The sequence below is a fragment of the Chaetodon auriga genome, chromosome 19 (assembly GCF_051107435.1).
Source record: "Chaetodon auriga isolate fChaAug3 chromosome 19, fChaAug3.hap1, whole genome shotgun sequence".
NCBI lineage: Eukaryota > Metazoa > Chordata > Actinopteri > Chaetodontiformes > Chaetodontidae > Chaetodon > Chaetodon auriga.
Window position 1 is genome coordinate 22,307,501 of NC_135092.1, and position 24,952 is coordinate 22,332,452.

The 24,952-nt window shown below is 45.1% G+C and overlaps 2 protein-coding genes and 1 non-coding gene across 7 annotated transcripts in view; 1 reads left to right on the forward strand and 2 right to left on the reverse strand.

The window, feature by feature from the left end:
* Positions 1-11,450, reverse strand: part of mef2ca (myocyte enhancer factor 2ca) — a 25,713-nt gene extending 14,263 nt beyond the window's left edge. For 4 of the 5 annotated variants that reach the window (XM_076758353.1, XM_076758351.1, XM_076758352.1 and 1 more), the window contains exons 1-3: positions 11,285-11,450; positions 8,550-8,694; positions 1,830-1,988 (exon numbers count right to left, since the gene is read on the reverse strand). In XM_076758353.1, coding sequence (XP_076614468.1) covers positions 1,830-1,883 — 54 coding nt within the window. In that variant the 5' untranslated portion in view covers positions 1,884-1,988; positions 8,550-8,694; positions 11,285-11,450. Of the gene's footprint in view, positions 1-1,829; positions 1,989-8,261; positions 8,517-8,549; positions 8,695-11,284 lie in introns of those variants that run through there. The other variant, XM_076758350.1, reaches the window with a different exon arrangement.
* On the forward strand, positions 5,660-5,731 carry trnag-ucc (transfer RNA glycine (anticodon UCC)). The gene has a single exon. It is a non-coding gene; the product is annotated as a tRNA-Gly (tRNA).
* Positions 11,451-19,505: 8,055 nt separating the features above from the next.
* Positions 19,506-22,624, reverse strand: cetn3 (centrin 3). The gene is made up of 5 exons (XM_076757294.1): positions 22,497-22,624; positions 21,581-21,716; positions 20,649-20,763; positions 20,311-20,502; positions 19,506-20,130 (listed from the first exon to the last, which is right to left on the reverse strand). The coding sequence occupies exons 1-5, from the start codon at positions 22,511-22,513 to the stop codon at positions 20,087-20,089; spliced, it is 504 nt and encodes a 167-aa protein (XP_076613409.1). The 5' UTR covers positions 22,514-22,624; the 3' UTR covers positions 19,506-20,086.
* Positions 22,625-24,952: the final 2,328 nt, after the last annotated feature.

Consider the following 24,952-nt stretch of genomic DNA (forward strand, 5'->3'; position numbering starts at 1 on the left):
ATCATCATCGATACTTTGGTTTATGAAGAACTCAGCTGCACTTTGTGTTCAGAGCTGATTAGCAAATGTTAGCTAGCTAGCATGGCTGCTGACTCTTGGCACTCAACCCTTGCAGGCGTCCACGTGTCTCCGTTCATTTCAGTACACGGTGAGGTGATGCAGTGCGGGCCGTTAAAATCAATCTGCACTTAAACGGCATTACCACACATAAATAATGTAAAAGCAGACTTAATGTTCACCGTGAAGGATTACACAACTCAAGAGTCCGCTCATCGATTCGAGCTGAACGGAAATCAATGGCTGCCCGAAAGTGCAGGAAAAACAGAAAACGTCCAGCAGCTTCTGTGAATTACAAGGTTTTATTTTTATGTCAGGCCACCTCGAACATTCAACTAACAGGAGCAAACAGGTTTTATACAGCTGGAGCTGAGATGTTTGGAACGCTCCCTCGTCGCACAGGAAAACTGCGAGCACACGGCAGTAAACACGGTCGCTCACTTACGCAGGAAGTCGGTCCATGGCGGATGTTTACAACCCACAGTTTGGGTAATAATTTCACTGGTCACCTTTATTTTCTCCTCTGGGTGAATGTGATTTGTTTCCGACGTGTCCCGTCGTCACACTGTGTTTGTTGGACCTATTTTTAGCCACAGTGCTAATTTTAATGTCATTTTAACCGAAGCTTTCAAAATAAAACTCGAGCTGGAGTAAACTGGAGTTTTCCTTTAAGAACACAACAAAGGAGCTAAAACTTCTAAACAAACTGGTGTGTTCCTTTAAAGATAAAGCTGCTCAACACACACACACACACACACACACACACACACACACAGACTCAAGTCTTGTATTGGGGAGCGGTTCCTCTCTTCCTGTTATGACAGGAAATGCAGGCACATATGCTTCCTGACCCTCGTACCAGGGCAGGACTGACCGCGTCACGATCCTTCCCTGGACTGTATGACAGAGTGTGTGTGTGTGTGTGTGTGTGTGTGTGTGTGTGTGTGTGTGTGTGTGTGGATGCAGCCTCATTGACAACAAGCTTTCATTTCTCACTTGTCGGTGTTTTGCGTGGAAGCAGCTCACACAGTTTCGGCTCGTGAGGGTCACATGACTTGATATCACCAGTTTGAGGAACTGGTTTTGAAGGATGAAATGAATGAAGGAGGTGTTTTCTGCTCTCTCTCAGGCTGCAACAGACGGATTTTAAGAGTTCATTAATGACTGACGTGAGCGACGCTGCCTCTGGACGAGCAGAGATGGCGGCCGCTCAGTCGGGTTTGAGGTGTTTTCGCTCAGATTAAAAGTGTTTTGCTGGATGTTAATTTATGCATCCACGCAGCTGTCCTGGATGAAAGTTGAACATTATTATTTTGGTGTTTTTTAAACTTCTTCTGCTCTGCATCACGAGGAGAAAGATGATTTTTACAGACTGATCTGACGTTAGAAGAATGTGTTCAGACAGAACTCAAAGCGAATTTTAGAGGCGGCGTAATTGACACCAAGACGCATCCGTCGAGTTTAAAGTCTTTCAACTCGAGCTAAAACTTTGTGCTTATTCTGGGCTTTATGAGTCTGTTTTATAAATGAACAGAGACACGAGGGAAAAGGGGAGACTGAGGGAAACAACAGAGAGAGCTGGACTTTGTGAGCTCGGTCAGAGGATGAACGGCTCGCTAGCTTCCAGCTAACGTACAGTTCGGCTGTTTGGGGTCCAGCAGAAGCATGAAGCTGAAAACCTTTCTGACGTCGTGTTTTATGTTAATCTGATGGCGACACGTCTCCACAAAGAGCTTCATGTCTGAGGCTGTTTCGGCCTCCTGTGCACTCACATGTCTGTTCCGCTCATCCATGATCCTCGCTATCTGAATCTTTTTCCTCCCCATCTTGGATGTTTGATCTCTTCGTCACAAACGTCGTCTTCTTCGGCTCCTCTGATTGACTTTCAGGCCCTCACAGTTTCTCACTTTTCAATTCCAAACTGCCGGTTCCTGCGAAGAACGAGACATAATCATTAGGGTTAGAGACGTAATCAGGCACACACTCCAGCACACACATGCCCGCACATGGACGGCAGGAAGAGGATAAACTGGTTTTAGGATTCTGTGTCACACTCGAAGAGGTGCCGAGTCAACATCCACAAGAAAACGACAAAAGCATGCAAAACAAAAGTGGAACAGGAACATGTATGAACACCGCATTTAATTACCAGCACCGGGTTGCGTGTGGGTATCATGTCAAGCTATAATGCAGAGTGTAACCGCCATGCACGCACAGGCAGGCAACATCATGATCTGTTTGCATGCCCGTCCATTCAGTGCGGCGGGATCCCCCGACACACCCAGAAACCCAGCCTCCTCAGGGGGTTACTGCACCCTCAGGAGGAAGTGAAACAACCGGCACGTCAGAATGCAAACGATTAAGAGTGATGGCTCTATCACGCGCTGTATAAAAGCACATCTGGAGGTTCTGAGAAACCACATTTGAAGACAGGATTTTGTGCTCGACACAAAACTTCCTGTCTGGGTGGAGCTGAGACGGGACGAGCCAGCGGGAAAACACTCAGCCGAGCGTCAGAGACTCAGGTCGCTCATGATAATAAAGCTTCTTCAGACAAAAAGAGGAAACACTGCCTGCTTTACAAGAGATGAGACAAACTGAACACTGACTTCGATGATACTGTTGTTTTCAAGGAGGTGGATGAACGAGTGAAAGAGGGAGGCTGCGTTCGTTAATCTGAAAGATTACAAAAGAAAAGGATTGAAAACTGATTCAAATCTAAGAAAAGTTTAGTAATTCAACTCAGAGTGCGCAGCACGCTAACACGCTCTGCGAGGCACAGCGATGCTTGGAGCTAAACGCTACCAGCAGCATGCTAACATGCTTTACTGTGTTCACCATCCTCGTTTACTGTTTTTGTATGCTAACATTAGCACCAAACACAAAGCACGGCTGGGACAGGAAGTGATCGCAGGAACGCTGTCGGTTCATGAGATTTTGTGGGAAACATCTCGATGATGTTTGGTTCATGCTGACGTTGGATGGAGCCCGGCTCGAGGAGCAGGACGCAGTCTGAAGGGAATCATCAGCGACGAGATGAGCCTCCGGTTACCCATCAGGCCTTTCTCCGCGTAGCTTCTCTAAGATGTCTGCGTGTATCTTCAGAGAACATGAAGGTATGAACAGTTTACAGAGCGACTTCCTGCCTCAACTTTTCCTTCCAGATAAAGTGATAATCTGGATGAGCTGGTTGTTTCCAGTCGGTCTGCTCGTGTTTCTTCACTGCTGCTTTGGTGCAACGTTATCCCAGCTGACAGAAACGCATCTGAAAACCATGAAAACATCCAGATTTTCCTTTAAGGCCTTTCCACGCTGGCTTCAGGTGTCACTCTGCTCAGACATCCTGTGTGTGACTAATCATGAATGTTGGACCACGTGGAAGCTCCACACACACAAGCACAAGCTCCCTGCAGCTGACCTTTCACCTCAACCTCCTCTGAGCCGTCACGTTAAGACATTCTCCCTTTTCTCACCGTGAGGAGGAGCAGTTTAAGAGAAGACGGCCTCCTTCCTGCCAGGAGTAATGGGAATTTCTTTATTAGCGCTCTGACTGTCAACAAATCTGCTGCTAATCTGTCGAGCGCCACAGAGCGTGAAACACAGGGGAGGGTTTAAAAGAGCACACAGAAATGAGTGTTAGAGCGATTAAAGGCGACTATCTGTGTGTGTGTGTGTGTGTGTGTGTGTGTGTGTGTGCGCGCCATGTGACCCGTGTCTTGCTCCTGAAGTGGAGCTTAAGAGCTCGGGTCACAGAGTTAACTGGATGTTCACACACGCTGAAGCAGACGCACACAAACACAAACACACGGTGTGTTTTCTTGGCAGCATCACGCCGTCATCGCGGCGGGATGAAGTGAGACGAGGTGGTGGCGGTGGCGGCGGCGGCGGCGGCGGCGGCGGCGCTCAGGCTCAACGGATGAACTAAGGAGGAAGCTCGGAGCCGTGAAGACGTAAGAAGGTGACGCAGGTGTGTTCTCGAGCAAAGAGGGAGAAACTGAGTGTGGTTACAGACGTTCTTCATCGCCCTCATCGTCACATGTCTCCATCACAGATGAATCTGACACTTTTTTGGTCGATAAAACATCTAAAAACAGCAGAAAACATCAGTCACAGTTTCCCACAGCCTGAGGTTTAGAAATGTTTGTTTGACCAAAACCCAAAAATATTCACTTTGCTCTGACGTAAAACATAAAAAACAGCAAATCTTCACACGTGAGAAGCTGAAGTCACTGATTTCTGGTGCATCTGCTCGGAAATCGACTCTTTTGGCTCGATATCAAACCACGTTCATGACGCTGTTCGTGGACGCTTTCACAGCCGTCTCTCTGCGTATCGTAGATGTTTAACTGATTAATCAGTTAGCTTCATGCTTAATTCTCTTTCCAGCTGCACTAATTTGCTGCTTCTCTCTGTTTTCTGATCAGAAATGGATGCTTTCTTTTTTTGAAGGCGTCACTGTGGGCTTTGGAAACTTGTGCTGATCTGAAGAACCAATCGATTAATCCAGAAAATAAGCAACAGATCAGAAAGAGCAATAGTCATTGGTCTCAGGCCTGTTAAGCTGCTCCGCGTGATCTCCACCTCCTCTGCTCCTCGTTGTCTTCAGCAGGACTGGATGAATATGAACTGACAGCTTCTGTCATGGACTCATAATTGATGTGTTTTGCAACAACAAAACAAACGCTCTGATGAAGCGCTGCGATACTATCGGAATCGTCTGCAGCGAGCAGCGACACGCCAGCCGGAGAGCGTTACACGAATATCTGGAGTCTGAGTCACGCTGCCTGCGAGCCCACCTCGCTTCAGGAAAACAGCACAAGGATCAACACGGTTTAAATTTAGAGCGCTCGCAGACGAGCACACTCAGCATGTCGTCGTGAAAGGGAATTTTAGGCCAAAGCGAGACGCCAGGCGTTGAGGGAACGCTGCATAAAGCAATGAGGCTCAGTATGTGGGTGTATGTGTGTGCTGCGATCTGTAGGTGTGATTTAATGCAGAGTTTGATCTCCTCCAGGATGACAGCAAACCTCCACCCAGCTCGCCCTCCACACGCCAACACGCACAAACCTCCCCGCTATTTATAGCCTCAGTGTAAAGCAGAAGGACTCCAAAAATAAAAGAATGAACTTTTTACCCCAAACAACAATACGACTGGTTTCTGGTTCACAGACAGAGAGCGACTGTTGAGCAGAGGAAGAGATGGAAATCAGCCATCTCACGCAGTCCTCAGCTGCTCTCTCGCTTTCTCGCCGCCTTGCCAATTATTTTCCAACACGCTGAGACCTCAGAGAGAGTCTGACTACGTGAATGCCTGTTTGCATACGTGCTGCACAGTCTGCGAAGAGCAATGGCTGATGGGTGACATGTGGCAGCGCCCTTGTATTCCTTCATGGTCAGGCAGGCAGGGTGGGTGGGTGGTCGCTGGAGGGTGAGGGGTGACGGGTCAGGGGTGGGGGTGTCAGGCTGTCCAGCACGGGGCTGACAAACAGGAGGTGGACGGACGGTTGTGAACGGTCGCATCGTTCAGCCTGACGAGTCTGTTTTAGGTCGACTGTATCTGGAACTGAAGTCTGGGCGGACTGAAGGCGCTCTGTGAGCTGTGGCGTTGGTGGTATAGTGGTTAGCATAGCTGCCTTCCAAGCAGTTGACCCGGGTTCGATTCCCGGCCAACGCAGACATGATTATACACTTTTTCCAGCTGGGATTAATAATAAAACAGGAAGTAGAACCAGCTTCTGTCCAACTGAACCCAGCTAATGAGAGTTTTAAAGTAAGGGTGGAATAACCAAAAGGAAAAGCTCAGCGTTTTTAAACACGATTATTCACTTTCCTGCCGAGAGTTAGCTGAGAAGATTGACAAGCTAGCACCAACAGCTGGCTAACTTAGCTTAGCACAAAGACTGGAAGCTAAGGGAAACAGCTGGTACTTTTCTAGGTATGTACACGAAGCATCCAAACAGGATTATGTTTGATTTTTTCTTATTATTCTGAACGCTGACTTTTACCCAGACAGCAAGTTAGCATGTTAGCTAGTCTGAGTCTGTTAGCATGATACTGTGTATGTAGCCGGCAAGTGCGTATTTAAGACCCTTTTACAGGGTTCTGATTTAAAACAAGTCAGCAGAAAACATTAAAAAGTCAAACACAGGCGCTGTTTTCAACCAACTCATGAAGCTAATGTTAGCTTAATTAGCTAGCAACAGCTAATCTAATCTGCTAATGACAGCTATCACTTCAGCTGGAAAGAAACTTGCGGTTCTTAGGGAGAGAACTGAGAAGCTGCGTTTGTACCTCTGTCTGAAATTGAGGATTCACTGCCACAGATTGATTATTCAGTTATTTAAAGACTTCACTTCCTCCTTACACTGTCTAACCAATCACATGACAATCATGGTTTTTCAGGTCAGCACGAGTGCCTGAATACAGGTGAAGAGCTGATCTGAACACCTGCGTGTTGTCAGACAGCTTCACTAAATCGACTGTTCATGTCTGGACGAGTGATCTGAGGCGGAGGATTCTGCCAACACAGTTCAAAGTGTCTCGTCAACTTTAAAAAACAAACAGAGGCTAAATTAGCGGTCGAAATCCCTTTTTAGGTGTCGGCTGTGGAGGCAGGTAATGTGATCTAATGCATGTGGTTTGGTTAGGGATACCCCTCCATAAGCAGGGAGTGAGTCACGCCGTGGCACAGACAACACGCCACATGCTCAGCATACGTGAACGATAGCACGCCGACATCTGCAGCGTCTTTACGGGCGAAGCCTCTCTCTTCATGCTGACGTCTGATCAGCTCCAGACTCACTGAGAGCACTTTGAGGGAACAGTTTGACATAACGGCAGACATGATTTGGTTTCTTGTCAACATCAGATGGAGGATTGGTTCCACTCTCACGTTTGTCCGTCGAACACAGAGCTGATCCCAGAACAGTTTGAGCAGTGTGGACACTGGTGACGCAGCATATCTGGGCAGAAATGGACCATTATCTGGTTCTCTGGCAGCCGTTTGTGTTTTTGTTTAGCTCGGTTTGGTTTCATTGTCATTCTTCACCTCCACACCACGAATAATTACTGCCACAATTCAGCATCAGTTGGCCTGTCATTTAACTTCCCTCCAGAGCGACGTCCTTGTTTCTTAAAGTGGACCATCAAGTTTCTTCTGTGTAAAAAGCTGCTCGTTCTTCTACTTCACTTCTTTTTTAACGAACTCAGTGTGAATTTTTTTTTTTTTTTCAATGAAAATTGAGGAAGTCAAGATGACTAAATGCGATCCGGTAAGTCCGGTTTCAGGTCAGATCAGTGAATCTGAACATTTACCGGACGCTGAAACATCGCAAAGCAATTTATAAACAAGTTTTCATGACCGCAGTCATCATGTTATCTTTTTCTATCGTCATGATGACGGAGAGCAGCACAAATACAGCGCGCACATTACAGAATAATCTGCAGGGAACGAGCGAATCAGGTTCAACTCTGCTGGATGAGTGTGTTTCATGTGCTGCTGGCCAGAAATCACACTTCTTCTCATAACTCAGTCAAATGTCAACACACAGACATGAAACACACATGAAGATGATTCAGTGTGACTTACACTTCCTGAATAAACATCATCATCTCTGATGTTCATCCAGAACAAACCAGCATTTAAATAACCCAGTGTGTGTTCATCCATGAGTACACGTCAAGCAGGAGCTGCTAACACTGATTCAGAAGACAATACAGCAAAAAACCCACAGAACAGGTGAGCAGAGGATATCAGGACCTACCTGTTGGTACTTAGTCTGTTGGTGTTAGCATGCCCCCCCCCCCCCCCCACCACACACACACACACACACACACACACACACACACACACACACTGAGGTGGGGGTGAAAACTGCTCCACATTTGAATAATTACCAAAACACTGTGAACCAGATTATGGAAGCCAGAAGATGGATGGTGTGGGGGGGGGGGGGGCTGCTCCTGTGTTTGCCCCGGGCCCCAAAATCACTGTATCCGGCCGTGAGCTGCTCACAGCTCCGCGCGCACAGAGCTCTAAACTCTGTTATTTGCGCGTAAAAACACAGAGAAGCAGCTACAAACGCTCTGACCTGAATAACGACGATGAACGAACAAAGTTTCCTCACAGGAACAAACCTGAGCGCGTCTCGTGCTCTCCATCAGTGACAAACTTTCTCTACATCAGCTCCACTTCACTCTCTTACCCGCTGCTGCTGCGTAAAGTAACACTTCAGCTCCTCACATGGCTCGACGGGCTGACAGAAAAGTTCCGAACCCGGTGAGGTCGACCCGGCTCCGCGGCTCCGCACCAAGCCCGTTCACCGAGCTGCGGCTCCGGCCTCTAAACTACACCCTGCGCGCCGAGCACCGCCGCCGGAGGAGAAGTTCTCCGCACAGACCGGAGGTGAGATGTTTGGGCACAGATTCTCCGGCTAAAGCGCGTCACGCACGGCCCGCATCACACACACCGTCCCGCACTCAGCTCACTGTACCTCTGCGCTCCGCTCTGCTCCTCTCTGCTCCTCTGCGCTCCGCTCAGCTCCGCATGTCTGTCGTCACTCTCCTCTGCGTGTCTCCGTCCAGCGGTTCAGTCCATCGGCGAGCCTCCTGGAGCACGCGCTTCCTCTCGGCGAGCACCTGGACGTCAGGAGGCGGCGGCATCACAGGCACACGCGTGCACACGCACACCCACGCGCACAAACACAGGAAACAAACAGAAGATGAGAATTGATCTGAATGATGAAGCCTGAAACTGAAACCACGTGAAGGGATGAACCACGTGTTTTATCGGTGAATGTTAATGATCTTAATTTTAATTAATGTTGAATTCAACAGGTTCTTGGTCTCCAAACAGAGAAAACACTTCATTTACTTTAAAACTGACATGTTTGATCAGGCTCAACACTGCCTCCCAGCGGACACTGATCAAAGTGCAGCTGTATTGATTACTGATCTGTTCATTATCAGTGAATGTGCCAGGTATCATCCTGACTGATTGATTAACCGTTTTGTGTAAAACAAGTTCAAATATTCACAAACCTGAAGCTGTAGCTGCTGATTTTCTGCCTATAAATGAAGGAATTGATCATTTAGTCTAAAAGTCAAAGGTTGGTTTTTGTCTGACTGACAGTCCAAACCAAATAAATTCAGTTTCTTACTGCAGAAGACAAAGAAAACCAGCAAACACTCACATGTAGAACTAAAGCTGAAGGAGCAGCCCCTGAACTTTTAGCTTTAAACATGACAAACTAAACTGGTCTGTGTGACAGAAGAGTCTGAGTCTGTACCTGTGCAGTGTTTTCATGCTTCACATGTGACGCCTGCAAACCACTGAATCAACAGGTAAACACCTGCACCTGTGTGGTTATCAGGAAGCCTCAACAAAGTTTCTAGCACCCTGAACACGAGACAAAGGTTTATCACTGCATTTCATAATAAAAGACAACTGAGTAAAACTTCTGGAATTTGCAGCATTAAGGTCGATTATCTTTAAATTTTAAGAAGAGGAAAACTGATTGTTTAGGCACCAGAAATCACCTGTCAGACTATTTACTCAGCCAGCAGAAATCATTTTCTAATAATGTAAAATTTTAAAATTATTGATAAAACAATCTTTTCTAGGTTTTATAGAAAATCATTTCTGAACTCTAAAAATCTGATATCACAAGTGTCAAACAAAGTTCTTAAAGTGATGAATCATCCACTGAAGATTATTCTCTATTAGTTTTTAACTTCCATTCGATTATATCAGTATTGAGCATTAATCCTTGATCTCCTCTGTTCACACAGAGGTGATCATTTCCTAAACTATTTACACGATTCATCATCTTGAAATTTATCTGTTGGTTTATTTGGATTTGATGAGTTTAATTAAGAATGTTCAGTCTTGACTTTGGACAAAGTGACAAAGACCCTGAAATGTAGTAAAAACCTGTGAGAAGTCCAGTAAATGGACGCTTTAACAAACACGACAGCATCAGTTTTCACCGAAGTCCCGATCACAGACGAGATGCAGACATGTACCAACACGCTCGCGTTAAGGGTCAGATATTTGATTTGTGGAGTAGTGAAAATCAGATCTGATCACTGTTTTATTTATCAACAGATTCAATGATATAAAAGCCCAGAGACAAAGAATTCATGCAGCGTTCATGTCATAAAACAGCTTTAACGCACAAAACGATGAAGACTCTGATGTAAAAGCTCAATAAATCTCCAGTTTGTACGAATTCTTTTTGTCTTTGCTCCTTATTCTCTTCAAATAAGCACATTTTCTAAAACTCACAGCATTCAGCTCCACATCCACAACCAGGCCACAGACTTCAAACCCACAATCACAAAACACATTTTAAATGACTGTAAGTAGCAGCACAAACTTTTACAGTTATTCACCCAATTCTACGTCCAATCACTGACTACAACAAACAACCGTCAGCAGGAAATAACAGCATCTGTCATAAGTCCATCGTGTCACAGCTGCTGCACTGATCAATAATTCTATAGTATCAATGGATCAAGCGACTCGAGCGATGAGACAAAGTCAGCAGCATGACGCAGCGTTTTAGAGTCTTTCAGCTCATTGTTTGTTTTTACGTTCCTCGACTTCGATTGACTCTCAGCAGTCTCATCAGCAGCAACGTAACATAAAACTTCGATTCACAGAAACAGATCGATAAGTCGGCTGATATTAGCTTATCGCAGAAAAGCGGTGAATATATGTCGGCCAATAAGACAAGAAATGTTAAAAGTATGTCAAATAACCTAATTAATTTTTTCCCATGAGTTTATCAACTGTTAAATATCAATATGAGTATTGGCTCAGTATTGATCAGGCTCTATTGATGAAGTCACAGTTCACCACCTGCTGAGCAGCAAACAGCAGACACAGTTAGCGATTAGCAGCTAAAGAGCCAGATATGTCCCCAGGAGCTGGAGGAGACCAAAAACAGAGCAAAAAGACAAAGAAAACTGGGCGTATTTATTATCAAGTGACCAAAAAAAATGACTCCAAATGAATGCTAATGCTGTTTGCTAGCACGTTAGCCATGTCCACTTTAAAATTTTGCGTTTACAGCTTGTTCTACTGCCCAAAGTGGTCACAAAAGGAAAAAGACACATTTTCCTGCTTTAATCTAATTCAGAATTCAGTTTCCTTCTCAGACCTCATGTTTCCCCCCAACAATATTCCCATTTAACGACCACGCGTCATCAACCGCCCTCCACTCACCGCCGCTCTTTGCTCTGTCTTCACCTGGAAGGTTCCCCAGCAGCTCCAGCTGTGGGTTTGCTCGGTCGATCCCTTGTATCAAACAAGAAAGGATTAAAAAAAGAAAGAAAGAAAGAACGAAGGAGTGATATTAAGCCAGACCAGCTGGCTTAGAGAAGAGGGGGACCCAGAACTGGGCTGCGCTTGGATCTGAGCTCAGTCCGCACTGAGCAGAGGTAGTCTACACTCAGCAGCCCCTGACGCTCAAACGCCACCCCCTCCGTCCAATCAACACACACACACACACACACACACACACACACACACACACACACACACAGAGTCGTACACTCACACCCTGTGACCCCCCTGTGTCCAAGCTGGCCGGTCTGTGGAGGAGCTTGGTCACCTGTCGTTGTCACTCGAGGTATATTTAGCTCTGAGGTGTCAGTGATGCTGCCTGTGTGTGTGTGTGTGTGTGTGTGTGTGTGTGTGTGTGTCTGGGTGGGTGGGTGGGAGAGAAAAATGTGCTGCTGACACTCAGGACCTCCGTAGGCTGTGGTGTAAGAGCCCAGGATTACTGGTCCAGAGAGCGGCGGCTCTACACATTACATTGAGAGAGAGAGATCAAACCTGCGAGCATGTCCTACATATGAGCATCTGCTGGGCGGAGGATTACCCTCAGCTGTCCACTCCTGTCAGGGGGAGGAAGAGGAGACCAGCAGACTCCTTTGACTCCCATGATCTACGAATTCATTGAGTGTCGGTGCGGAAACATGGCCGACTCACTGAGATGCCCAAAAACAACAAACCTGACTGGTTTCTAGAGGAAATATAAGAAGAACAGGCAGCAGAGCTGACACATCGTGAAGGCCCCGTCACAGGGCTACATGTAAACTACTGCAGAGGACGAGCTAACTGCTAACATGCTAGCCTGCCAGGAACATGCTAGTGCTAGTCGGTTAAGTTAATTCTGAGCCTCTTTTATTTTCCCCGTTTTCTGCCTGTTGACATTTCGATCTCAGGATTTTACGTCAATTCATTGTAATAAAAGTTTGCACCTTTTCTTGAGTAACAAAAAGTGTTTCAAGCTAGGGGTTAGCTGGCTGTCAGTTAGCATGCTACTTAGCTTGATCACTGAACAAGTTCAAGCAGCTCAACTTAAAAGACTGATTTATCTTTTATCTGACTAAAATATCAGTGAACAGCAGAGAAAGTAAACTAGACTAACCAGAACTAGCATGTTCTCAACCGTCTAACGTGTTAGCAGTTAGCTAGGTATCTACATTACTTCACCAGCTAGCTCTGCGAGTCATACTTAAGCTTTTAGCCAATTTTGCTGTGAAACTTCTGGTGTGAGCAGACATTAATGAGAACATCATGACGAAGTGAGTCATCTCTCACATCAATACGACAGCCAGACCATTTCACCTGAGACTGAACCGCATGCTAACGATGAGATAAAAGAGGCTAAAAGGTCAAACAAGCTGCAGAGTTGATGACCTCTCTGTTCCTCCACATTACAGTCATCTGATTCAGAGTTCAATAATGAGCTTTAAACATGTGGTACTGGAACGTCGGCTCATGGCGTCCGAACCAAAGAAGTGATCGTGTGCAGTTGATTCTCCTCCAGCGCCGCTGCAGGTCAGCGCGTTTCAGCCCTGCTGATGGAAAGGAAGCAGTTGAAGCGTAAATGATAGTTCACCTGAAAATAAATTCTGAGCGTGGTTTCTCCTCTCCAGCACACAGACGGAGACGAGGGCACATTGTTAGCGTTCAGGCTTGAAAAACGTTCTGCTGTGTTAAATTTACCTGTTTTCATTTCTCCACTGCTGGTTTGCGTCCATCCTTCACCTCTTCCTGAAAAAGAAATGTGCTGTTCATTTACCGCCCCCCCAACAAGCTGTTTAGACTCCTGTCTGCACCAGTTAGACCTGAGGAAGGGAGGAAATGAAAAGAGGTGGGAAGGAGGGGAAAGGCTAACACTGAGTGTTTGTTTTACTTCATCCCGTCTTCGGGAAGACGGCGAAACATTTGGCTGAAATTGAATTATGGCCGATTGAAGCTGTCAGGGAAGTCGTTCCCGTCCTGCTCCGTTTAGAGGCTGAAACAAACTTCTTCTCCTGTCACAGTTCAAATGATCCCCTACAGAAGATCCATTTTTACTTCAACATGTTGACAAGTTGAGTACAGGGAGGAGTAATCCCCAAAGTACATGACAGCCAATAAACGGAGAGATTTTACTGGAACTGAGAATTACAATCCAGACTCTGAACCATCGAGGACTTCCTACCTGAAAGACTGAGGACGGAGGGAAAACCATCATCTCTGCTGCTACAAAATGTTAGAAATTAATGAACATTTTGCTTCTTTTTCTGCAGACTGACCTGCGGTTAAGCAACAACATTAACTGACCGAAATATTTACCAGGTGGGAAAGCCAAACTGGTCAGATTGTGTGCTTTGGCATCGGAGTTACGACTTTGTTCAGGTTCAGAACGATGGCGGTCACGGTTAAAAGAAACCAACGCTGACTGGAAACAGGAAACGAGCAGCGGTCTCCCACCTTAACGCTCCATGTTTTGTTGACCTCCTGCCCATCCAGCTCGAGGCTTCTCCTCTGCTCCCGACAAAGTCATAATAACTGAGCCTGGAGGTCATTTTAATGCAGACACGTATTTCTGGGTCAATATGGTCAATAAACTACGGCTGAAACACACATTTAATCCAAACACTGGAGCGGTTTAGTCCAGTTTTAGAGCGTCAAACGTCTTTTCACCACACTGGCCTAAATTCCGCTGTTTTGATTTAATGTTTCAGATTTTTATTAAATTATAAACTGTGTGTCGTGTGAACATTAGCATGCTAATGTTAGCATTTAGCTCAAAGCTCTATTTATGCTCATGATGTGCAGACTTTCTGCTAACAATCAAACAAATGTGCTGCATTTCACAGCAAAGAAAATGGCCGCTGTACAGTGTGTGTGCACAGTGTGTACATGCAGTGTGTACGGTGTGTATGTGCAGTGTGTGTAGTGTGTACATACAGTATGTGCAGTGTGTATGTACAGTGTGTATGTATAGTGTGTACATGCAGTGTGTACGGTGTGTATGTGCAGTGTGTACAGTGTGTACATACAGTGTGTATGTGCAGCGTGTACAGTGTGTGTGCACAGTGTGTACATGCAGCGTGTACAGTGTGTGTGCGCAGTGTGTGTGTGCAGTGTGTGTCACGTATACCCCTGTGCTTGTGTTTCCTCTGTGCCTCCAGGCTCACTGCCTGCAGGAGTTGGATGAAGTCGATGGAGAAGCATAAACAGCCAATGACAGAAGCCGTGAGCTCAGGGTGAAGAGGACCAGGCGTGAGCAGAGGAAATACTTCATAATACATCGTGCCTGACTGTATCAGTGGAATCTAAGTACATTTACTACATTCAAGTTCAAATTTGAGGTACTTTCCCTACTCTTGTCTTCTCATGCCACTTTCTTCTGTGGGACTGTTCACTTCAGCACATTTATCCACCGTTACATCACAAAGATATTCAGTTGGAAAAGGTACGAGGAGCTGATGAAACGTGACGTTGTGTTAGAAGCGGAGCTGCAGTCTGAGTCTCGGTTTGGGCCGAGGGAAGCTGGGCTGTGGCACAGATAGAGTTACTGTGAAAGCCATGAGCGTGTGTAAACTAATCCATCCTCAGCCAACTGCCAGGCATAGCCCACGATCCACAGCCCGTCTCCAGGCATTCCCTCCTCATGTCTGTGCCCCCCCACCCCCTGCACCTCCTCCGTGAAGGAAGTCAAGAGTTTAGCACTTCTGTGACTGGACATGACACAATCTGAGGAATAATTCACCCCAGAACAGCTTTAACGCTGTGAAGGGAAGCGAAGCGGCCATTTTGTGTCAGACTGTAACACTGAGTACATTTACTCAAGTACTGTACTGACATCGACATAAATACGTAAATATTGTACTTTTTACTCTACTAGTTGTTCCTTCCTGTCCAGTGAAAAGCTCGTATCTCCAGATGTGTTGATGTTGAATGTTTGAAGTGTTCCTTTAAGGGTTCCTCCATCTTTGAATGCCCCCTCCACCACTGATTATTGATTAATCTGCTCATCGATATCTTCATTAATCATTTGGTCTGAAATGTGTCAGTAAACAGTGAAACCTGAACGTAAATAAATGTGTGTTATGAGTGTATATTTTTATGTTATTGTGTATTTATTGTATGCACAGGGCCAATATTCATGTTGGCATTTCTCTTTCATGTTTTTTTATCCTTAATATTTCTTATTATAGAAAAGCAGCAAGTCTTCATTTTTGAGAAGCTGGAAACTAAATTTTTGGCATGTTTCTTTAATTTACTTTATGTATTTATATTGTAGAGTAACAGAATAAAGGGTGATTTTTTTAATGTTGACTCTGATTGTTTATTATTGGAAGATGCTTTTCAAAATAAAAAAAGTTGCAGATTCATTTTTTATTTTTTCAAACATATTAAAGAATCAATAAAGAAAAACTAAACAGGGTTTGAATTTTCTCAGATGAAACTCGATCAGCTGCTTCGGATGCCGATCATTTCACCGCTGCTCAGTCACTGTCGGTGCAGGTCGAGGTCATTCCTACGAGAGGGGTCAAAGGTCACGGCCTCCACCTGGACGCTGGTGTCACACTCCCAGCTGACACTCGTCAAACACTCAGAATCATCCTGAACACCGTCGTCGTCCTCCTTCGCTGTTTCTTGGTCGACGGAGAAGCGAGAACCACGACACGCTGATTGTTTCCACGGGAGCTGCTGAATGCGAGTCGTGCACGCCAACACGCCGTCACAGATCTGTGCGCTCGCCTCAGGAAAGGTCAGAGGGTAAGTGTTGTCACATGGTCAGCATAGCTCGCCTAATGACTGACAGGTGGACAGGGGCACTGACCTCTGGTGACCAATCAGAAGGACAGAAAACAGAAATCCGCTTCAGAGGTTTAAACTCTGACAGTAACTAAGTACATTTACTCAAATACAGTACTGAAGTACAGCTGTGAAGTACTTGCTACTTCATACTTCTCCTCCACCACATGTCAGAGGGAAATACTGCTGTTTTTACTTCACTCTGTTTGATAACTTCAGATTAATGACACAAAACATAATCAAGAAATCAATTCTGATGTATTATTACTGTATGTATTTTAAGTTTTGTGGCAGAACAAAGTGAAAGCGCCTGCTGGCTGCTGGACAAACGCAGTACTTGTTACGTCTGTTTCTCAGAACTGACATTAAGCTTCAGCTGGTTCACAGACCAACTATTGTGATGTAACTGCAGTTTTTTAATTTCACATCCTCCATCATTGCCCTGTAATTGAGTCAAAACAACAGTCTGTACAGCCGTTTATTTGTTGGGGGGGAGGGGGGGGGGTGCTCTTTAATAGGACGACCGACAAAAGGAGATTTGTTCCTGCGTCTTCTTTGTTAACTACAGTTATTTAAACTCCACACTGTCCCACAGACGCAGAGCTGAAAGAAGTGGAGAACAAAGGGCCGACGTGCAGAACTGTGCAGCAGAGATGAAGCTCTTAAAGGCTTTGTGTGCATTGTTTCATGTACCCCCCCCCCCTCCAAAAAACACCCAAACCCACAGACCTGTAATAGAGCTGTAACTGGGAGGAGCTCCTCGAATGTAGCAGCTGTTCTGAATTCAGTTTGCTGCAGGAATCTCTCTGCACAGCTTCAGCTAACCTCTCGTTAGCCTTAGCTTAGCTTTTAGCCCAGTTTGCAGTTGCTGCTGATTTTACAGGTTGTTTTCATGGAGTTTATATATATTTCTATAAACAGATGTCAAACAGTCAGATTGTGGCTGTGCAGTACTGTGCAGTAACTTTGCAGTACTATGCAGTATTGTGGTTTACTGGATAAACTGTAAAGCTGTTTGTCATTGATCTTATTAGCATGTTTCTCTCTGGATATTCATTCGTGTCGTTTCCACTGGTGGATGAAGTTTACTTAAGAACAAAAACATTAGCATTAACATATCTTTTAAGTACCAAAAGTAAAAATATTGGCTGAGCAGAAAGATCCGTTTCAGAATAATGTTCATTACTGATGCAGTAAAGTGTTCATCAGTTTAACGTTGCAGCTCTGAAAGGTGCTGCTGGGCAGCTCGTGAATTTCCCCCGAGGATCAAAATAATACACTACAACTTATTCTACTGTATTCTAGTGTCTACTCTAGTTTGTATTCTTTATCTGAATCTGCAAAGTCACCTCTGAGGTGAAGTGGAGTACAAGTAGAAAGTAGAGTAAGATGGAAATACTCCAAGTCAAGTAAAAGTACGAGTACAAAAGTTCTGAGAGTTGGTAAACAGAATGAGTGTGAATGAGGCTTCGTCCCATCAGTCCAACGAAATGTGACTCGAAAGCTAAAGCTAAGCTAAAGCTAAGCTATTACCCCTGAAGAGCAATCAGACGCTGGCGAGGTCTCCCACACTGATGTATTTACAGAAGTCTCATCAACACAGATGATTACCAGTAATACAAAGGAGTGTGTGTGTGTGTGCATGTGTGTGTATGTGTGCTTGTGTGGGGTCGTGCAGTTAAAACCACAGGGGGGCGACGCTGAGGTTGTAACTGGGGAGGAACTGGGTTGGTTTATTTCTGGATGGTGTGTTGCTCTGGTCCAGGGACCAACAGCTGAGCATGTGCCAGTGCAAGGGCAAGTCATGGTGTCCGTCCCCGCAGTAAGACCAGATGCAGGTCCTGATAATCGACATCGGTGCTGACCTTCAGCACCAACACACACACTCTGCAACACAAACCCTGCAGCGTGTGTGTGTGTCGGCCTTTTATTACTGCATCACTTTCATTTGTCTCCCTCAGGAGAAAACCACGAGTCCTCTACTCTGTCATTGTGTGATTGGCTCGAGCTATTACCAAAGCAAATTGGGTTAGCTGACCACAGTCCTCTTCATCATCCGAGCAGCAGACGGGGGCTGAGACAGATGAAAAGCAAAGCAGGCCGTGTTTTCATCTAAGCAACTCAAGCCCAGAGACCTTCATCTGGATCAGTGTGTAAAGGTCTGCGGGAGCCAAATGACAGGGAGCCGAGGAGGAGCCGCCTAAAAGCTCCTGTGGTCGGTTTCCTGCGTCTGTTATGAGCTCAGTGTGACAGAAGCTTCGGCGAACGGCCTTAATTATCTCAGCACGTCGTCATCATGTGGGATTTCTCTGTTTGTCTGGATTTGACTCACTTGTGGCTTTAAATCAGAGCGACTCAGGTGAAAACTACCCCTCATCACCTGACCTCATCACGATCACCTGACCTCATCATTTCACACAGTTACATCATTCGCTGTGACACCACAGCCGCTCCTCACTGTAAATAATTACTTCTGTAAATCGTTTCAAGCATTTGATCCGGACAAAGACTGAGCGAAGCTGGAGTTTAACCAACAAACAAAAGTCTGTTCCGACTCGTGTGGAGGGAAACTTCATGTCAGTGTCTTCAAAGAACAGAAAGGGCCTGATCAGCTGAGCCGTGCCACCACACATTCAGCCTCTGAGAGGACTCGTGACTGAGTGACTCCCCCTGGTGGAAAGCTGAGCTACAGCAGGAAGTAGGACAATTTCTAAAACCAAATGAAACTGAAGAAACTGGACATAAAACACACAGATGGAAATATGAAGAACATGTCAACATTCATGATCGCAGAATGTCTGTCTGAGACACAGTGATGACAAATATGAAAATATTACACCGCCTATATTCACAGCGTTAATGCTGCAGACCACCACAGTCAGAGGGTGTTAGCTTGTTAACATCATGGCCAGATTACTGAGCGGGACAATTGGGCACGGGCCCCTGGGGCCCTGGACCAGAACCTCTTCAGAAAAGTCAATGAAATGACCACAAGGAGACGAAAACAACCAGAGACTCAAAATGAGACGTAAACCAACTAAAAGGAGACAAAAATGAATAAAAAGAGATGCAAAACAGGAAAAAACTGTCAAAACATTTCACTAAAAACTGAAAATATGAACCTTGTGGTGGTGCTAGAGGACAAGTCTGGGGGTCACCAAAATTATTGGGATCCGTCTGTATAAAATTTCATGGGAGTTTGTCTCACAGCTGTTGAGGTGGACAGAAACACTCTGCCGTCTTCATCACGGTGATAAATTCAGTGTCTCTGAAGTTCTTCTGAAATATGATCAGTGTGGGATGTCTGACGTGGGACACTGAATGATGTGTGACTCTTTTCCACGTACTTTCAGATTTATTCACCATTTATTAATCTGATTTTTGCATTTATTCCATTGTGAAGTGACAGGATGTCTCGGACGGAAACTAAAAATCATAAATAAAGTGTTGGAAAGAGTTTGCCGGCAAACTGATTTATTTTGTACAAAATAAATACACATTCAAACTAAAGAATATAAAACAGAATCAAAGAGTCTCTTCAGGAATGAATCAGGCCCCTTTGCCTCCAGCAGCTGACAAACAAGGTGAACATCAGGTCTGGATTATAATCAACTAGACTAACATCAGAGTCTGAAATGTCCTCTGAGACTCTTTGCAGGACATTTTATTCAGACAGAAACACGGAAACGTCCACAACACACGAATAAAAGAGCTGCACGACACCAACAGCTTTATCTTCAGGGAGTCTTTTCAGACAGTCCGCTCTGCTCACGTCACGAGAACTTCAAGTCCACCTCAGACCGTCTGGAGGAGGCCGACACCGCTCGCTCTTACGCTCACCTTCATTCACACGCTGACAGATGTTCAGTCACTCAGCTTCTCTCAATACGGACGATCGACCGATCAACCCAGAGCTCTTCATCAGGAGTCTCCTGTCATGATGGAGAGGAACTCGTCCTGATTTACTGGAAAACAGAAAAAACAAGTTTGTCAGAGAGAAACTTTGCACATTAATGCTCATGTGATGCCACAAATACAGACAACACATCCCTGTGAAGGTCACTTTAAGCAGACAGAACTTTAACTTTTACTTCAAAGGACTACAAAAGGACATTATTCTTGGTAACTCGGTAACCATCACTTACTTTCACCGTCTCCGTCGGCGTCAAACTCGTCGATCATACTGCGCAGCTCCTCGTCGCTGATGTTCTCCCCGAGCTCTCGAGCTACTCGTCTCAGGTTCCTCAGACTGATCTTTCCTGACTCGTCATCATCAAACAGCTTGAAGGCCTTCATGATCTCCTCCTTTGGGTCTCGCTCCAGGATGCGATCAGTCACTGCAGAAAGACGTGAACACATTAAGGATTTGCTGACTTCAGTCAGTCTGTGCGTCACCCCCTCCCATCAGCCTCTGGCACTCTGAAGCTCACATGCATGACAAGACCTCTGCAGAGAGATTCAACTGAACTGAAGGCAAACTTACCAACTTCATTGAAATCCTCAAATGTTATTTTGCCATTTCCCTCTCTGTCATAGTCTTTAAGAATCTTCAAAACATCCACTTTCTTCACTTCAAAGCCAAGCGCTCGCATCGCCACCTGTTGGGATGTTTAGTATGTTTGAATGGAGTCGAGTCGTGGTTTTGATCTTTGTCAGGAAACGACGTGGACGTAGAGAAACCAGGTTATTTATATCCCTGCATTCACGATTCTAACAGCATCCAGCTTTCTGATTATCTATGTGAAGCAATGTCAATGATTTCTCTTCATCTCAGCCAAACGACAGACTTACCTCAACATTGAACAGCTAACTGGGTTCTTTCAGTCTGAACTCTGCTGGGTTTACTTTCTCCACCTGATCACCATTAATGGACAACAAAGTCCATCATAATGCAGAGGATAAAGTTTATTATTACTGAAGTTTGGATGCACTCAAACTGAGCTCATCCTCAACAGTTCAGGTCACTCAGTCCAGGTGGAACTGATCTGATCGATGTCGAACACACACCTGAACGACCAGATGATCAGAAACCTGGACAGTTATGGTTGTGGATGAAGGGATATAAATGTTCCAGATCACATCCCAAATATGATCAGAACCACGATGGGACTCAAAGCCAGGACACTCGTGTGCATGTGAAGTAAGTGAGTGAGTCAATCAATCAATCAATCAATCAGCCAATCAATCTCTGCAGGACACACATACTTCATGCTTATCTATTCATGATTTGGGCCCTTGTGCTGTTTGTCAGAGTCAAAGTGTGTGAAGAATGACATTTAGGTGATGAGGCCAAACATATTTAGCTGTAAAGTAATTACATTCTGAGCGAAACAGGCTTCAAACGGTCGACAGTTTCACGGCTGTCGACTGAAAAATCTTTGTTTTTCTTCAACATAAGCGTCCTTCATTGCTCACCTTTAGCTCGTGGTAGTCGATTTCTTTATCTTTGTCAGTGTCAAACAGCTCGAAAGCTTCTTTGATTTCATGTTTCTGATCCTCCGTGAGCTCCCTCCTCTTCTTCCGCTTGTTTTTGTCTGCCGCAAGTTCAGTCCTGGAGAGACAGATGCCAGCGTCACACACATTCACACACACAACACAAGACTTTCAGCTCTACGGCCGCTCACGTACTGAGTAAGGTAAGGTCATGTCACAGAATCTGACAGGGGACATCATGATCACATTTTTGACCATGTCTGATACCGTGGAGACACCATTTCTGATAACAGCTATTAAAATGAAGAATGCAGTAAACTATAAAAAGTGCTACTGGTAACGTTTTATGGTAAGTGACGGTGTGTGAATTATCATGAATAATTAATTAATGCAAAAACGTAGATATTCTTTAGCTAACGAATCAGGATTACGGCACTTTCAGCAGAATACCTGGGCACTGATGAGACTGCTTATACTTTACCTATGAAGAAGAAATACTTCAGTTTGTTGCATTAATCAACGTAAAGTCCTGCATGAAGTCGACATCATTAATGCCCCCTTAACGTTAAGCTAACCATGACGCGTTAGCTACCGCTTCACCGTGTGCTTTACTGCGGGGCTGTAAATTACGAGGGAATAAGAATAAGATAAGTCACAGAAGCGGTTAGCTAGTTAGCCATTTTCCTTCGTCGACTTTAAACTGTAGTCTTACAAGTTAGTTGTATTTTTGAGGATAATTCGGTTAGCAAACACCGTCAAACACTGATGCTAATAGCCAAACATGCTAACGCTAGCTGATGCGAATGAGCTACATTTGTCTGCGCGGTTCCAAGTTTTCTCCATTAAGATGAAGAGAGCTGAAGACACGAAGAGCAGCATGAGACACAGATCGACTCACCTCAGAGAGAAACTCATCCTGAGCAGATCTTAGAAAGTTAAACGAAACGTTTTTGCTGCTAAACACTCGGATTTCACTACAACGGAACACAACAAATCCGTTTATCCGCGCTCGTAAGGAGGCCTTCTATTGGTCGCTGGTCACCAGGCAGGAGTGAAGTGTTCTCTGATTGGTTTACGTCACAGCTATTCAATCTACCGGCTCTTCCTTCTTCTCCTTCTCCTGTGAGGTTTCACAGCAGTAGTGTCGCATTACTACCATCTGCTGGATGGAGTTAACTCGTACAGTTTGTTCTTACGGCTGTCGAGTCACTGACACCTGCTGGCCACCGTGGAGTACTGTACTGTTATGTCTAATTAAATAAACGCTGAACGGGTCGTCCTGACCTCCTGACCCCCTGGCCCAGCTCTTGTTACCCTGATGGGATGATGTTCGGTCAGTCTGCAGACATAAAGACAACAGACACACTCAGACACCTCCTGGATTATTCATGAGGACTCTCATTTCCAGAATGTTCCTCCATTCACTTCCTCATTGAAAGCCTGTATGTTCACCTTTTTTTTTTGCTTCCCCTCTCAAAGGTTCCTCTGTTTCCTTCACCACATATCACTGAATGTTTGTCTTTGTCCAGTTTTTTCCAGCAGCTGTCTGTTGGTCAGTCCACCAGTTTGGTCCAGACTGAATTACCTCAACATCTATGTAAAGGATTGATGTGAAATTTGGTAAAAACGTCCTCGGAGGATGACTTCCACTGACTTTAGTGATCCCCTGACTTTTCCTCTAGCGCCTCCATGAGGCAGATCTTTGGTTAGATCTGAGTCTTCTGAATGCTTTGTTTTTCTACTTGCAATTTAGCCACAGAACACAACAGGGAGGCTCTGAGGGGCCACATTTCTTCCCCTCACCACATGACAAACCCAATAATGGCTCTTACTGTGTAGATGCAGGCATAGCTGCAACAAAGCACAGAACATAATATCTCACTGGAGACTAAACAATTATGATTCCATGCAGAAAAATGTTGGGAGGACAAAAACCTTCTCTAATCCGAACCAGAAAACATGGAGCCCTTTGAAGATGATTGGCAGCGTTGGAGGCTCTGGATGAACTTTTTGTTGACAGTCAAACCAGCAGCAACATGTTCATGTGTCAGGACATGATGAATGAAAGAGTGAGAGAAATCTGCAGCTTCTCTCAGTGAGGAAACAGAATTCAGTTCGGAGTTCAACTACCTGCAGAACAACCATCGTCCCATCGGCCTCAGCTGGACTTTGGTTGCTAATTTGCAAATGCTAGCATGCTAACATGGCAAACATTGCACATGCTAAACCTCAAGCGTGTTAGCATTGTTAATATGAGCATGTTAGCATGCTGATGTTAGCATTTAGCTCAAAGCACCACTGTGTCTAATGCAGCCTCACAGAGCTGCAGACTCTCTCGTCAGGTTCAGTTTTTTTTTTTATAACAGTAATAATCCCAAACAATGAATTTATTGCATAAAGATATCAAAAAGTTGCAACTACAAAATACATTTTGGATCTGTTCTTTCAAATATCAGGGCAGACCTTCATAATGAATATTTAAGTATAAGTCTTTTAATAATCTGTCAATAAGTCCTCAGTAGAAGACAGAGGACGTCTCTGAAAAGTTTTGCTAACCCAACCAGTCTCTTCAAAGTCTTTCTTCCCCTGTTGACCCCGACGTCCTTTTCAGCACTATCACGTCTTTCCCACAGAGACTTCTCGTCAGCAGCGACGGTCCCGTAAAGGAGGTGCCGCCGGGTCTCCTCTTATCTCACAGCGAGTCTCCTGTTTCACATGTGTGTGCTCAGATAGACGCCGAGAGTGGAGTCGTATCTCCTCACAGGAAGGAGTCGACTCGCTCGTCATCCCTTAAGTCTCTTCTTCAACGTGACTCCTCTTCCTCTTCCTCCGACGTGACATCAGAGGATGAGAAAATAACAACAACACACTCAGCTGTGGTGTCGACCTGACGGCCTAACATGAAACTGTGAAAAGGCCAAAAAGCCGTTTGTTAAAAACTCAGCACAATACTGAGTCACACCCAACTGAGGAAGATGATCTCCCTCAAGTGTACTAAAACTTAGAGCTGGGTGTGACTGATTTACACAAATATGCTCTATTTCTTGAGCCCAAGATGAGATTAAACGTCACACATGAAAGGTCAGTTCACCCAAATGACGAAATCCTTAATGTGTTGATTTCTTCAGATTATGAGATGTCGGTCACAGATTTCTTCCCAAAACAATGGAGGTGAGTGGACTTCAGCTTACTTTAAAAAACAGTGTCTCCATCTCAGCACAGACCAACCAATCAACTGTCCTCTCGTGGACTATTTCTTCTGCTGAAGTAAAGTAACGTGGCAAGTGTATGTTCATGCCAGCAGCTCTGTGAGGCTTACTCAGGCACAGCTAAATGCTAATGTCGGCGTGCTAA

Excerpts from the sequence above, each read along its gene's own strand:
- cetn3 (XM_076757294.1), bottom strand. Across the intron at positions 20,764-21,580 it reads TCGACTACCACGAGCTAAAG|GTGGCGATGCGAGCGCTTGG; the intron begins GTGAGCAATGAA and ends ACATCCCAACAG. Across the intron at positions 20,131-20,310 it reads CGCCGACGGAGACGGTGAAA|TAAATCAGGACGAGTTCCTC; the intron begins GTAAGTGATGGT and ends TCTGTTTTCCAG.